A 14,416-nucleotide genomic window follows, 5' to 3' on the forward strand; every position below is an offset into this window, starting at 1 on the left:
TTGCTTTCTTTCTGTGAATTTCATGCCTATTCCTAACTAGTCAAGTTTCGGATTCATGAGCATTTATTTGTTAACCTTCAAAATGGTATTTCCATTCGTTATTTCGGTATTTGACAGTAACATTATGATATTTTCCTGATAATACTGACATGTTCGTCACTTCAGAAGTTTAAAATACCTTCAAACGATGGAACAAAACTATTCAAACAAAGTTCTTATGAATTTGTTCATTATTTTTGGACAGTGATAAAATGATCAGCAGAAAATGTAGAAAGTTCAACGAAAGGTATCCGAATCTACTACTAATGAACCTCAAGAAATGTATGCGAGTTAAGAACAATTTCAATATAATTGGGTAAATGAAAAAGTGGAAATATTGATCTGAAAAGTTATGAAAAAGTAAAACAATCGTGTGGAATATTTCAAAATATGTTTGAATCGCTGGCCATTCACTTTCAAGCACTTCAAAATGCGGGTGTTGACTGCTTTCGATGTGATAGATCTGATTTCATTGGGATTCAAATCTTCAAATGTTTGGGAAATCCTTCCTAACAATTCGTCTCTCGAACGCACGGGTGTTTTGTAATTGTAAACTTTTTCTTCGAACATTCCCCACAGATAATAATCTAATGGATTGAGATGGGGTGATCTCGCTGGCCATTTCCATGGTTCCAATAGCCTTATCCACCGATCGCCTCATCCAGTTCTGCGCTCACTTCTCGTGTACAATGTGCAGGAACTCCGTCTAGTTGGTACCAACATTTTCGATATTCTTCGAGTGGCAGATTATCGACGAAGCTCTCTACAGTATTCTTCAGGTAACTTCTGGATGTTAATGATTCCTCATATATCGCGTATCTCAATCTCCTTTTTTGACGTTTTGACGTGAGGATTTTCACTGGACCAATAATGCCAATTTTTTTATTGAAAATTCCTTCTCTCAAAAATTTCGATTCATGAGTCCAAATGATTTTATTAAAAAAGAAACTTATCTTCTTGAATGCGTATCAACAAAATTTCATAAAATTCAACTTCTTTTGAGGGTCTTGAGGCTTTATTGCTTGGATTTTGGTATTTCATAATCATGCAATTTATGTCTTCGCAAAATTCTCTGAACAGATTTATATTCTATACCCAAACTTTTTTCAGCAACACATTAATCTGGTTGTCTTCACAAGTTACGGGTCGAGACAAGTTTCTTGATGCGTTTGAAGTTGATCCAAATGCATTGAAATTGTTCCATATTGTCTCTAATCCTCTTTTTATTATATATAAATTACTTATTGGAAAAAACCAAAAATCCAATATATTGCTTTGCTGACGACAGCACACCTGTCTCGTAATTCCATTTGGATTCCAGGACATCGGCTACGGAGGCACATCTTCGCCGGCAGCAGGAGGTTGCATATCTGAATGAGGATCTAGAAGTGATTTCGAATTGGGCTTCGGTTTTCTCCAAGAAGATAAATATCTCCGAACCGGATATAATAATGTCAGGTCAGACAATTCCGCTTTCTGCTTCGATAAGTTTGTTGGCAGTTACAATGGACACCAATATGTCTTGGCACAATCAGCAAACCTTTGGAGTATTGTTCTCATGTATGGAGCTCCACCTCTAAACATACACTGAAGCTACTGGATTCCATCCAGAAAACGGCCATCCGCCTGATTGGAGACACGAACATCACTTGCAACCTTGATAGTCTGGAACATTGAAGAAAGATAGATACTATCACCAAGAGCTGTACATATTAGAAATACGCGACGGACTGTGACTGCTCATCGTGTTGAAGTTCAACTCAGTACACCTCGAACTTCAATATTTGAAAACCATTTCATTTGGAGAACTGCGTTTATGTGGAATGATTTTTCTCAGAACGTTTTTCCAAATGGATTCAATCTCCAGCGATTCAAATCCAATGTGAGTCATTACTTTCGCACAGGCACCGCTCTGAGAGCGCCTTAAGGATTTTCCTGTATTGCTTGTGTTTCGTCCTTAGAAAAAAAACAACTTTCAATCACTTTTTCAAGCAAACGAAAAAACTTTTTTTAACACCCTGTATTGAAGTAACCGGAGATTACGCTAAAGTATGGAAAGCCTTCAAGTATCACTTAAATACAAACCAAATTTTGGTATTATAGTATTCCTTAACTCAAAGATATCAGCATTTTTAAAAGTCATGATTTCTGAAGAAAAAAATTGAAATTAATTTATATTTCGAAAACGGTAACAGGGAAATATCAAGAAAAGTTGTCGGGTAATCGTTGTAGATTCCAAAAATAATATTATATACAGAGTGTATGTAATAATGGAAGTGGCAACACCGCATTGTCGAAAATGATTTAGTTGGGTAGAGAATGTCCGATATGCTCTTCTTTGAATTTTTAAAGTGATCCGGTGTCTGGTTCACCAAAAACGTCTAATGTGCCATTCACCGTGAATCAGCCTTTATTATTTTCAAGTTGTGGTACGTTGATCTAGCCAGAACGAAAACATTTCTCATGAAATCCATACACAAACTTCATATATTTGCGAAAAAAGTGTTTTTTGAATAAATATGATGTACCTTCAGGAAATAAACTCACCTTTGGAGAATCGATAAAATCTCATCGTACTCAGGTGGATTATCATCGGAACTTGACTTATAAAAGACGGAGTCTTCCATTTAGAGATCGGAAGTTATCCTGGAAACAATAAATTTAAGGTTGATTTCAAGATGAGAATAAGTTTTTTCAATGACAAAACTAGGAAAAAGAGCTGCCAATGATGAAACGCAACATTGGAAATGGTTAGTATGTACCAAGTACTAATATTTTACTTGAGATTTACAATTGTTCTTTACTTATAACTCATTCGTTCTTATCATATTCAGTTTGAGAGGTACGTGGACTGTATTTTCGGTAACATGAATTTGAATATTCAAGAAACACTTTGTTGTGAGATTTTCATTAAACAGTTTTGCAAAAACACAACACCTGTTTCGCTATGCAATAGCATCTTCAGGTGTCAGCCTCAACCAATTAATCATCTTCAGGCTGTTTATGCTGTCCTGTATAGACACGCCTGAAGAAGTTATGGTATAGCGAAACACGTATTGCATTTTTGTAAAACTGTTTAGTGAAAATCCCACAATGAAGTTTTCTACAATACGTTATGGATTTTTATCAAGTATCGGCTGATTCCATCACATATGAATCTGAGCGTGAGCAAATACGTAAAAAGTGCGCCAATGAACTCGCACCAGTGTTTTGCAGACTCTTCAATCTATCTTACAAGGAAGGGGCAAGAAAAATCTTCCAAATACCTGTAGACTATCGCTAACCACCATATCCTTAAATATTTGGAAGACTTTAACATCATCAATATGGCTTTCGGAAACAAAGATCAACGGGCGACCTTTTATCGAAGAGTCAATAGCTGTAGCGCTTGATATTTCTAAAGCTTTTGATCGTGCGTGGCATCAGGGTTTGCTGGTCAAACTTCGATGCTATGACTTATCGGATTATTTGTATTTATGGCTCACAAGCTTCCTGAAAGAACGTTCACTGCAAGTGGCCGTCGATGGATATCTCTCGAATACTTTTACCATCAACGCTGGTGTTCCCCAGGGATCCATATTGTCCACAACCCTTTTTTTATTGTATATCAACGATTTATTGAAGAAAAAAAACGAAAATACAATATATTGCTTTGCTGACGACAGGACACTTGTCTCGTTATTCCATTTGGATTCCAGGACATCGGCTGCGGATGCACATCTTCACCTGCAACAGGAGGTTGCATATCTTTATGAGGGTGAAAGAAACCAGGTTCAATTTAGGGCCACGAAAACCCAGGCATTGGTTTTCTCCAAAAAGATAAATGTCTCCGAACCAGATATAATTATGTCAGGATAGACAATTCCGCTTTCAGCTTCGATAAGTTTTTTGGGGGGTTAAAATGGACACCAATATGTCTTGACACAATCATATCGCTGGAATTGTAAAGGCTGCTTCTAAAAAGCTTGGAACACTGTTCCGAACCAGAAAAGTGTACAATCCCCAGCAACTTTTGATGCTTTATAAAACACATGTACGGAGCTCCGCCTCTAAGCATCTCCCGAAGCTGCTGGATTCCATCCAGAAAAGAGCCATCTCCTGATTGTTGACGAACATCACTCAATAATAATAATAGCGTTTATTGCCCAACAGTTTCCCATTTACACAGCAAAACTAACATACTTGAAGGATTAATACTATTTGATATAAAAAACATAAATGACTTATAGGTGCGCACGAGACTTATTTTTGATTTCACAAATATTGCAACAAAAAATATCGATGTTAGTAGAGAGCTTGTTCGCATTACGACACATCAGATTGATTGGTGATTTCAACATTAAGTTAGTTTGTGCCCTTTTGCATAAAAAAGTATTGATGTGCCTAGAAGATATTCTTGGAACAAAGATATCAATTTCTGATAATAGTACAGGACAATCCAATTTGCCATTCAATAGCTTATATAGAAACAAAACAGATGCCTGATTTCTTATTTTTTCTAAGGCTACAAAGTCAAATCTGCATAGCAGATCAGGGTAATCACAGTTTCTTGGAAGATAAGTTCCGGTCATTCTTAAAGTACCAAAGAAGTTTTAAAAACTTCTTTTGGACTCTATCAATTGCTGATGTGTATTGATGGTATATGGGATTCCATATAATGGACCCATATTCTAGTTTTGGCCTCACCAGACTGAAATACAGAGAGGTCAAGGTTAGCTTATTATGAAAATTTTTGCAGGTCCTTATTATAAAACCGTATGCGTGGTAAGCTGAATTTATAATATGATTAATCTAATATATAAAAATGGATGTTTGTTGATTGATTGGTTGGTTTGTTGGTTCGTTGGTAAGTGATAAACTTCTACATCGCTCAACCGATCGTGATGAAACTTGACATGTATGAGTAATTTTTCATAGAGAAGGTTTTTAGTCTATCAATTTTTCTGTAACTCGTCACTAGATGCCGCTGTAGAACAATTTTTTGAAAGCACTGTTCTATAACGCTGCGCAGCGATACAGCAACATAGTACTAGTATGGTATATAGTTGAAAGTTAGTTGATGATCAAAATAGATTCCTAGATCCCTAATATTCTTGCAACTTTGATAGTCTGGAACATCGAAGAAAGGTTGGAGAATTGTCTCTCTTTTATAGATACATTCACGGGAGGTGTTCAAGTGACTCGGCACATTTGATTCCACCGAGAGGTACCTATAAGAAATATGCGATGGACTGTGGCTGCTCATCGTTCTGAGGTTCAACTCAGTACACCTGGAAATTCACTGCTTAGGAAATCTTTTATGTGGAGAACAACGTTCATGTGGAATAAACTTCCTGAGAACGTTTTTCAAGTGAATTTAGTGGTTCAAATCCAACGCGACTCGCTTCTTTCGCATAGGCACCGCTCTTAGAGCGCCTTAAGGGATTTCCTGTAGTGCTTGTGTTTTATCCTTAAAAAAATTGACCCGAACTGTGCTTACCTTGAGAACTTCAGTGACTCTCCTCCTACAGTCCCGACCGTTTTTGAAGGAATGTCGTATACGGGGGGTGTGCGATATTGTCACAAATGTAGGCAAACACAGAAATACCACGGTATTAATGTTGAAAATGCATACAAAAGGAAATACTTTCAGAAAACACCAGGGTAAGAAAAATAAAAAAAAATAATAAATCGAAATTAAATTCAAAATACAGATGAAGACGGAACAAACCGCCCACCTGATGCAGTGGCATTTTAATTCAATTATTGTGGAGTGGTAAAGGGCAGACCTTCACCACTGAGCACTGCAAGAGCCCTTGAGAGGTACGGACTGTAACAACACGCACGATTTCGTCTCGGCCAGGATGAATATCAGATAATTTATCTAGTTGTCAACATGAAGTAGGAATTAATTCATTTTTTATTAAGATCATTATTCCGATATTAATATTTGTTATAGGTGTTGTCCACTTCTTTTCTGTGATAAAATGTGCAAATATTCTCGATTCCAACAGTTCCAAGAATCTCTATACAAATGTGAACGGTAGAAAGTATTTAATTTCAGGGAAGAATATTCTTCGCCAGAAAAGGTATTCAGATGTTCCAAGGTTGAAAAATGCCCTAGAGTGAGTGGGGAGAGGTCATTGAGATCGGTACTATGACACGAGAAATGAGCTTTTACTTATTTAATTTCAGCTTCCCACAATCCGCCTATATGGGAACTAGAAGGTGAAATAAATTTTTATTGAATATATTCCTGGTCCGCAGCGTTTTGTATACAATCAAAAATATATCGAGCAGCGCCTACAAAATTGGTTGTATTACAACGCTCTGAATAACAAAAACCCGTAGCGAAGCAGGAGATAAGCTGTCGAGGAGTAACTAGAAAGTTTTCCGTTGATAAACCTGTTACCAACTCTAAATGCATAGCCTTTGTGGCATATACAAGCTTTCTGAGTTTTAGAACCACGAAATCCCCCCCAACGAAATGGTGAATGGACCTTCAAAATCTACCCCAATGGATGAGAAAGGTAGGGGATTGATAACAGGTATAGGCTGTTGTTTCCAACACACGAAACACCTAGAGAGAACTGATGACCTGCATGAAGAAATTGTTCATGAGTATTCTCAATAAAGAGCTAAGTGAGTCTATGATATGACCTGAAAGAAGAAGTGAGTGAGTCTGAGCCGAGTAGGCGAGACGACCGTCCACCCTTAACAACCCTTTTTTTATCGATGAATAGAGATAAATTGCGAAGGGGTTTACGGTTTGTTCGACCACTTGAAAGAGATTTCGAAAGCGAATTGTCGCTATCGAACATGTTTGATTAGTGTGAGAAGAGCTGTATATTACGCTCATTATAAGTTAAGTGAGAGGTTTTGCGGTCAAAGGTGCAGTTATTGATGAATCGCTAGAACATGGAGATCCACATTTGAATTGTAGAGAATGTAAATAATGTGTCTATGAACATATTCAATATGGAAGGCTTTGTCTGAAGAACCTGGAATTTTTTTTTTCTTGCAAGCAATCGTGGGTCACAGAAGAGTTGGAATAGTCAGAAGGTCAAGACGAAGAAGGTGAAGTTCAGATGGGAAAACTCCTATTGAAGCGGAATCTGTTGGGTTATTTATAGATGGTACATATCGCCAAACTTCTGAAGGTAAGATTTTCTGAATTTTGCTGACACGATTACTATAAAACTTTTTCCAAGCGAAGAACGAATCCAAGTAAGAGTAGTGGATGAATGTTATCTGGCAAATATGCTTTGAACGTTTATTTTACTGCAACAAAATCCCCCCCGCAAAAAAAGAGAAGAGCACTGCTAATAGTTTGGCACCACAAAGTTCAAACCGAAACAGTTTTAAGAGGTGAAACACGAGATTTGGCACAAAGTAATGATATACGGGGTGTTGTTTCCGCAACATATCGACAATATAAAACACAGAGGACCTTTCTAACTGTAATCCGCCAAACAATGGAAAATGCAGTTAGTCATTTTAGGGTGAAACAAGAAACGAGGAACCTGAAGATAAGATAACATTTGAAGTTCAGAATTAAATCTGTTCCAAGTAAGTATATATAACACACATTATTCTAACCGAGTCCAATGGTTCAAATATACTGAATGAGATTACTCATTTGAGAACCACAGTCGAGTAGAGTTCGAGCCTTTTGATATGACCCACAGGCATCCTTAATTTTAATGAGAGCTGTCGCTAAAAAAACAGTTGAATTGGAGGGTGATGATAAGTAGATTCCAGGCATAAAGAAGACGGTATGTGTTACTTGAAACTTGATTATTGGAAGCAGAATTTTCAGTGAAAGGGGCAATGACTAACGAATGATGTTGGGGAGGCAGGATATCATTTTTCAATTCGACGGAATGCAGAGAGTCGCTGAAATGTAATAGTGTGTGATGAGCTTGACCACATTCTATACAATGTGAACGTTAAGTGCAATCCCTGAAAATATGCATCGAACCCAAACAATTTACACACTACTACACTACTAACGAAATTTTTTACAAAATTGAATCGTTCGTGGGTGGATATGGACAAAAACTGAGGACATTTGTAAATGAGATAATTGGCGGTACACAGTGAGCAACTACTTTTGATTTGAGTATGAAAAGAAGCACTTCGCGGGGTGGATTTAGGAACGGGAATTGGAGGTATATTACGAGGTTAACTGTTTGTTTTGTTTGGCTCAAACGAGTATAATCAGCAGCCCTTTCGAGACTACCACATTGTTTCACTACAATCTCTACCAACGATATAAATGTAGGAATTCCATCTGAACTGATTTGTGATTCAAATCTAGAAACCGTTTTGGAATCGAGAAGTATCAGTAGCATGTTAAAAAAAAGAAGCACCAGTGATCCGTTGGGAAGCCTAAGTTTTTCAAAGCCGCAATATTTTTCGTGAAAGTGTATATCAATATTTGGAGATTGTGAGGAGTGACATCATTCTCATCAAGCCTTAGGCATTTTTCCATTTCATCAATATGGGCATTAGTTAAATCACATTTATTTTCATATATTTTTAATTAAGAGTTATAAGCAATTATACATATAGTTAGCATCTGTTGAGTTATTTCCTTAAACGACAGCCGCAATATGGTGGTCCCAAAAGGAAAGAAATCAGATAACTGAATTTTTTACTAATAAATATTCATCTCTACGATCTACCTACACAGTAGGTTCTGATAAATGCCTGCAGAAAAACAATTACTTTCCTGTCTAATACCACGCTGGATATTGAATTATATCCGACATGCATTCATGCAAGACACCTCACAGAGGTTAGTCTCGCAGATGTTTCTAGTTCATCCAGCAGCAGGACCATTCTGAAATTATTCAAGTAGATCACCTACCTACATATCGTGGTTTCATGGTATTACCTCTTGACAGTGCAGGAAAGAGACTCGATTAATTTCAACGGGGCTCCGATGCATATACGAAACCTTCGACTAAGAGAAACATTGTTAACTAGTAACAGCTCTATCTCGTGAACTAAGCTTCAAGCAGGGAAGACACATTACAAACAGTTGATCATTCCAATGAAGGTTTTCCATTGTTTGAGGTTTCTATCAAATTTAAATAATTTTTGGTAGCTTGATATGAGATTCGATATTTGAATCAATATTCGATGTAGTATTAACAAAAAGCTTTTCATGAATGAATTTAGAATAGTAATAATTTTGATAAAAGGACTTTGAAAGATCTTTAAATTCATCATTATTGTAGCTATCTATCAAAATCTGAAGTGGAGTCAATACTGCATTATAGGATTCGAACTCTTCATGAATTTTATCAATATGAGAATACCTTGTCTTGAAAATATCACAGAGGTCTGAGGAATATTTTAGTGAATCAGCTAGCACTGATAATTGTCTTTTTGGGTAAATGCATAACTCTTGCATAACCTTATGATATTTAAATTTGTTTTGTTTCGTCATGTTTACTCGTAATTTTATGATAAGGAACTGGAATTGTTGCTCGCCCCTCGTATTTCCGAACTATTTAAAACAACGAGAACCTTCACCAAAAAAATTTTTAAAACTGAGCAAAAACTGTTAGAATGTTAAACTGAATGATGAATTAAGTTGAACTAGTTCGAACGATCGGAACAATGATATTGAAATTAATTTGTCAAATTAACAAGAAAACAAAAAATTTAGTCGAATATTTACAAAAAATGAACTGAAATAAACATCCCTGTATCGAGACGAAATCGTACGATTTTATGAGGTTTTTGTCCCTTTTTATGTGTACCCACTGAATATTGAATACTGATAAATGAATAAGAATCTAATCAAACTAATTATAGAGCAACTCAATAAATCTACCCGTGATTGAATCACGAAAAAAAAAACCCTTTTTTGTGTTATCTGAAAGCAACAATACCATTCAAATTCGCAAAAACAGCGATCAAACTCAAATCACGAGTATCCAGGTAGAAGGAACAAAATTATGTTGAGTATCAATGTACCTACATGAAGTGTATTTCATGTGAAATGAATTTGAATGTTGTCCTTTTGCGTGATTTTGGTAAACAGAGAGAGAAAAGATTTAAAATTGATCGAACTGTGCTTACCTTGAGGATTTCAGCGACTCTGGTTCCTTCTCTCACATTCCTGACCGTTTATGACGGAATATCGTATACGGGGGGTATGCGATATAATCACAACTTTAGGTAACAGTAATACTGCGGTAAATTTTCGTTATGTGGACACCCGGCGATTTTGAAAAAATGTTTGACTGTACTTACGTATTTTGATGGGTAGATTACGAATCCGAAAGAAAAAAGCGGCGCTCTCCCTTATTTACAAAGTTACGGACCTTCAAAGTTCTGAAAAGGGCAACTTTTCAGCCGTCTTTTTCACAAAATAAACTATTCAAAAACACAAACATTCATTCACTAGGTCACCTTTACACCTTATTCCTCCTTCTTTGATACTTTTCACTTTAATAAAGGACATTTTTCTTATAACAAACTTAATTTAATAACGAATGCTTCTCCTGGTGACATTATTCTATTTTTAGGTTAGTTACTAGTGACATTTCTGAAAAAAGCGGTTGGTATTTGCCGCTGCCTACTATTTTAAATTCGTAATACTCCACCAAAAACCAATTTACGATCTGAAGAATGAAGGTAAAAAACATTTGAATTAATTTAGGAATATGGACAGCATCAGTCGTACCAACCATGCCATTAACCTTAAAACGTAAAATAAAGAGATATGTTACCAAAAAGCAGCTCCGTACATTTTTTAACATTTTTATAAGAAAAATGTTGATTATTGAAATGAAAAGTGTTAAAGAAGGAGGAATAAGGTGTAAAGGTGACCTAGTGAATAAATGCTTGTGTTTTTAAATAGTTTATTTAGTGAAAAAGAAGGCTGAAAAGTTGCCCTTTTCAGAACTTTGAAGGGCCGTAACTTTGTAAATAAGGGAGAGCGCCGCTTTTTTCTTTCGGATTTGTAATCTACGCATCAAAATACGTAAGTACAGTCAAAAATTTTTTCAAAATCGCCGGGTGTCCACATAACGAAAATTTACCCAAAATAGTATTTTGGAGTGTTATATACAATACTTTTAAGAAAGAGAGATGGTCCGAAGGAGTCAATCCATTTATCCGAAGGAGTTAGATCTGGGGAACGTGCTGGTCAGAGATATAGGTAAAAGTTGAAAATACAATTTTTTATAGTTATGATCCGATAATAGCATTTGTTTAATTATGAGATGATACCGATCTATTGGAAATCACTCAAGTTCAGCCTGCTGCAGGACGAACGAAAAATATCTGAAAAAATTTCTTCTGTGAGAAAACTTGCACAAATATTTGTAGGATATAATTAAATGTTCATCGTGGCATTAGCTAAGAGAGTAGTAATTTTTCTGGAAACATTTGTCAGATCCTACTGTATATAAATACGTTGTTGGATGTGTAGGATGTTTTGAATTTCAATTCGAAAAACGTTTTCTTTCTCCTCCCCGTCAACTTCTGCTTTTTAAATGAAACGCCCACCTGTAAATCTTTATAATTTTGAAACCCAAGTGTCTTGATTCCAATTATATATTCCTAGTGATATTTCAATTTTCCTTCAAATTGTATTGAAATTGAAATGAAAGAACAAGAAATATCGCCGAAAAAAATATGACAACAAGAAATGAAAACAAAAGAGGGATTGAAAGACAAAAAAAAAGCCGAGAAAGAGAAATCAAAACAAGATAGAGTTACATACTACGTATAAGAAAATCAATATTTCGAAATGAAATTTCTAAACATTCATTTCTCAGCTACACAGTAGATTTCGGTAAATGCATGCCAAAAAACAACTACTTCCCCGGCTAAGACCACGCTGGACATTGAAATATTTCTGACATATATTTATGCAAGATACCTAACAGAGGTTATTTTCTCAAATGTTTCTCGTTCACCCAGCAGCAGGACCATGCCGAAATCCATCGAGTAGATCACCCACAGATCTGTTTTAAGGTATTACCTCTCATCAGTGCAGGAAAGATCCGAACCAAACAGCAGTGTGTCGAAACTCGATTGACTTCAATGCGGTTCGACTACATGTAGAGAGAAGAAGAGAGAATCAAACATTAATAATTGAAAATGCTGCAACATAATGAATAATTTTCGAAAATACTAATAATTTTCATAGCAATGTGACGGGGGATTTGGAGAACCCATGATTCAATAGTTTTTCGTTTGAGAATTCATTTATGGAACAGATTGAAGCATAAACATTCATTGACGGTTTCAAGGGCATAGAAATGTCAATTGTTAATTATTCACGCCGACAGCAAAATCAGATACCTACAGCGATGTTACAACTTCAGATGTATTAAAACGAAGATGTACAAGGCATCAAAAGAATTAATGTACCAACTATATAGAAATAAACAATGAGTCTATCAGATCAAGGAACTATATAGTTCATTGAAAATATGTTTCTAGAAAGGCTAGTAGGTTGCTATCTACAGCTGAAAAAATCACCAAAAACTTCATTTTGAGGTTGAAAAATAAAAAATAAATTTTCCTGGTATTGACAGTAGTTCAAAAATGATTATTTCAATGATGACGATACTATTAAAAAAACTGACAAGATGAGCACAGGAAAAGTAGAAGTTGAGGGCGGGCAACGAATTAGATGGACAATTCTGCGGGCCCTAGCTGATAAGAGTTGGAACCTTGATGGGAGCTGTGGTTATATTAGGAGTTAGAACAGGCGTAGAAGATGAAGAGAACAACCCAGAAGAACTCGTGATCCAAAAATAGAGGAGGTGAGAAATCTGAACACTTTACTACAAAAACAGAGCAAAAAGAATTTTTGGATAATTGATAATAATTATAATAACGCTTCGGGGGATATTGAATCCGTTATGGAGAATGAGAAGTGCAGAATTTATCGGAACTATCCATTCCTCACCCTCATGCAAGCTAATGAGCCTGATGTAGTTCTTCTCGACCATCAGAGCAAGGATATTCGTCGTGAAGTTTTCAACTCCCGGTGAGACGAATACCGTCCAAAAAGAGCAGAAAAAATATTAATAATTAGTTTTGTATGCTTCTCGATCAAACAGGTGTTGAATGAAGAAAGCGGCCAATATTTACTTCGAGCAAATATATTGTAAAAGCATAGGTACTCGTTTTAAAGTTCATCTAAATGTTGACCTCTGTAAAAATTTTGCAAAGAATAAAATAATTTTATTACTTAGTATTAGGTACATACTTTTTGTTTGGTTTTATGTTATTCCTGAATCGTAAGAAGCACACTATACAATATATATACCAATTCCGTATGAAAAAAGTTTTCACTCACGATTTCGAAAAATATTAACGAAGTTCACTTTGAACTACACTTCAGATCGTTTGTGTTTGTTAATTCAATTCAGATATCACAGGTACCTATAAGATAAGATAAGTGTAAGTCGAGAGGAATTTTTTTATTAGTTTTCTGCCCGTACTGAAAAACATCACTCCATAAAAGATGTGCAGTCTGTTTTGTATATTATACGAGTATAGCTGGTATGGTAACAATCATACAGAGAGAAGATTGAAAAAAGAAGATTTCCTGATGCTTTAAAATAGGTAACACCGATGGCTCATAATGATGTTATTTAATGTCAATACGAACATCAATCAACCTGCTAGGGATCGCATGTTATAAAGTAAAACCTTGTATCTCGAACAAGTTTCAATATCTGATAGTGGACGATAGTTGGCAAACGAAATACCTATTTCGAACCCAAAAATCCATTTTGAATCCCCCCTCTAGGAACCATGAAAGCATAATAGGTATGCTCCCCCTAAGTCTGACTTATCCAACATACTTGGTAGAGACTTCATCAAAATCTAAATGTGAAGACGCAAAATGGGTTTGGAGAGAATGTCCTGATCTTCGCATTATGAACGCAGGCTTTCATTCGAACATCATTATCGTTTACTTTACGATGCAGAATATAACAAACCCACAAACGTTTTTTTCTTCCTAGGGTCAAGTGGGTCGGGTGAGATCCATATTAATGTTTTTAAAACTGTTTTCTCACAGAAGTTGAACTTTGAAATAGATGATTTTAAGTTTCAATACATTGAATACTGTGTGCAAAGGTTTATCAATTTCTCATTACTGAATATTGAACAAATATTAAAAGTTCGTTCGTTATATCAACGACGATGTATTGCTTTGCTGACGACAGCACATTTGTCTCGTCATTCCATTTGGATCCCAGGACATCGGCTGCGGATGCACATCTTCACCGACAGCAGGAGGTTGAATATCTTAATGCGAGGGTCTAGAAGTAATTTTGAATTGGGCTGAAAGTAACCAATGCCACAAAAACCAAGGCATCGGTTTTCTCCAAAAAGATGAATGTCTCCAAAC

At 35.9% G+C, this 14,416-nt stretch overlaps 1 protein-coding gene across 2 annotated transcripts in view; it reads right to left on the bottom strand.

The window, feature by feature from the left end:
* Nucleotides 1–13,413, bottom strand: part of zip (myosin heavy chain 10) — a 135,882-nt gene extending 122,469 nt beyond the window's left edge. The window contains exons 1-2 of one of the 2 annotated variants that reach the window (XM_074183289.1): nucleotides 13,265–13,413; nucleotides 2,587–2,685 (exon numbers count right to left, since the gene is read on the bottom strand). In XM_074183289.1, coding sequence (XP_074039390.1) covers nucleotides 2,587–2,666 — 80 coding nt within the window. In that variant the 5' untranslated portion in view covers nucleotides 2,667–2,685; nucleotides 13,265–13,413. Of the gene's footprint in view, nucleotides 1–2,586; nucleotides 2,686–10,113; nucleotides 10,202–13,264 lie in introns of those variants that run through there. The other variant, XM_074183290.1, reaches the window with a different exon arrangement.
* Nucleotides 13,414–14,416: the final 1,003 nt, after the last annotated feature.

This window comes from Leptinotarsa decemlineata, unplaced genomic scaffold (assembly GCF_025532065.1).
Source record: "Leptinotarsa decemlineata unplaced genomic scaffold, Ldec_3_MD MMD2_P_RNA_scaffold_2, whole genome shotgun sequence".
Classification (NCBI taxonomy): Eukaryota; Metazoa; Arthropoda; class Insecta; order Coleoptera; family Chrysomelidae; genus Leptinotarsa; species Leptinotarsa decemlineata.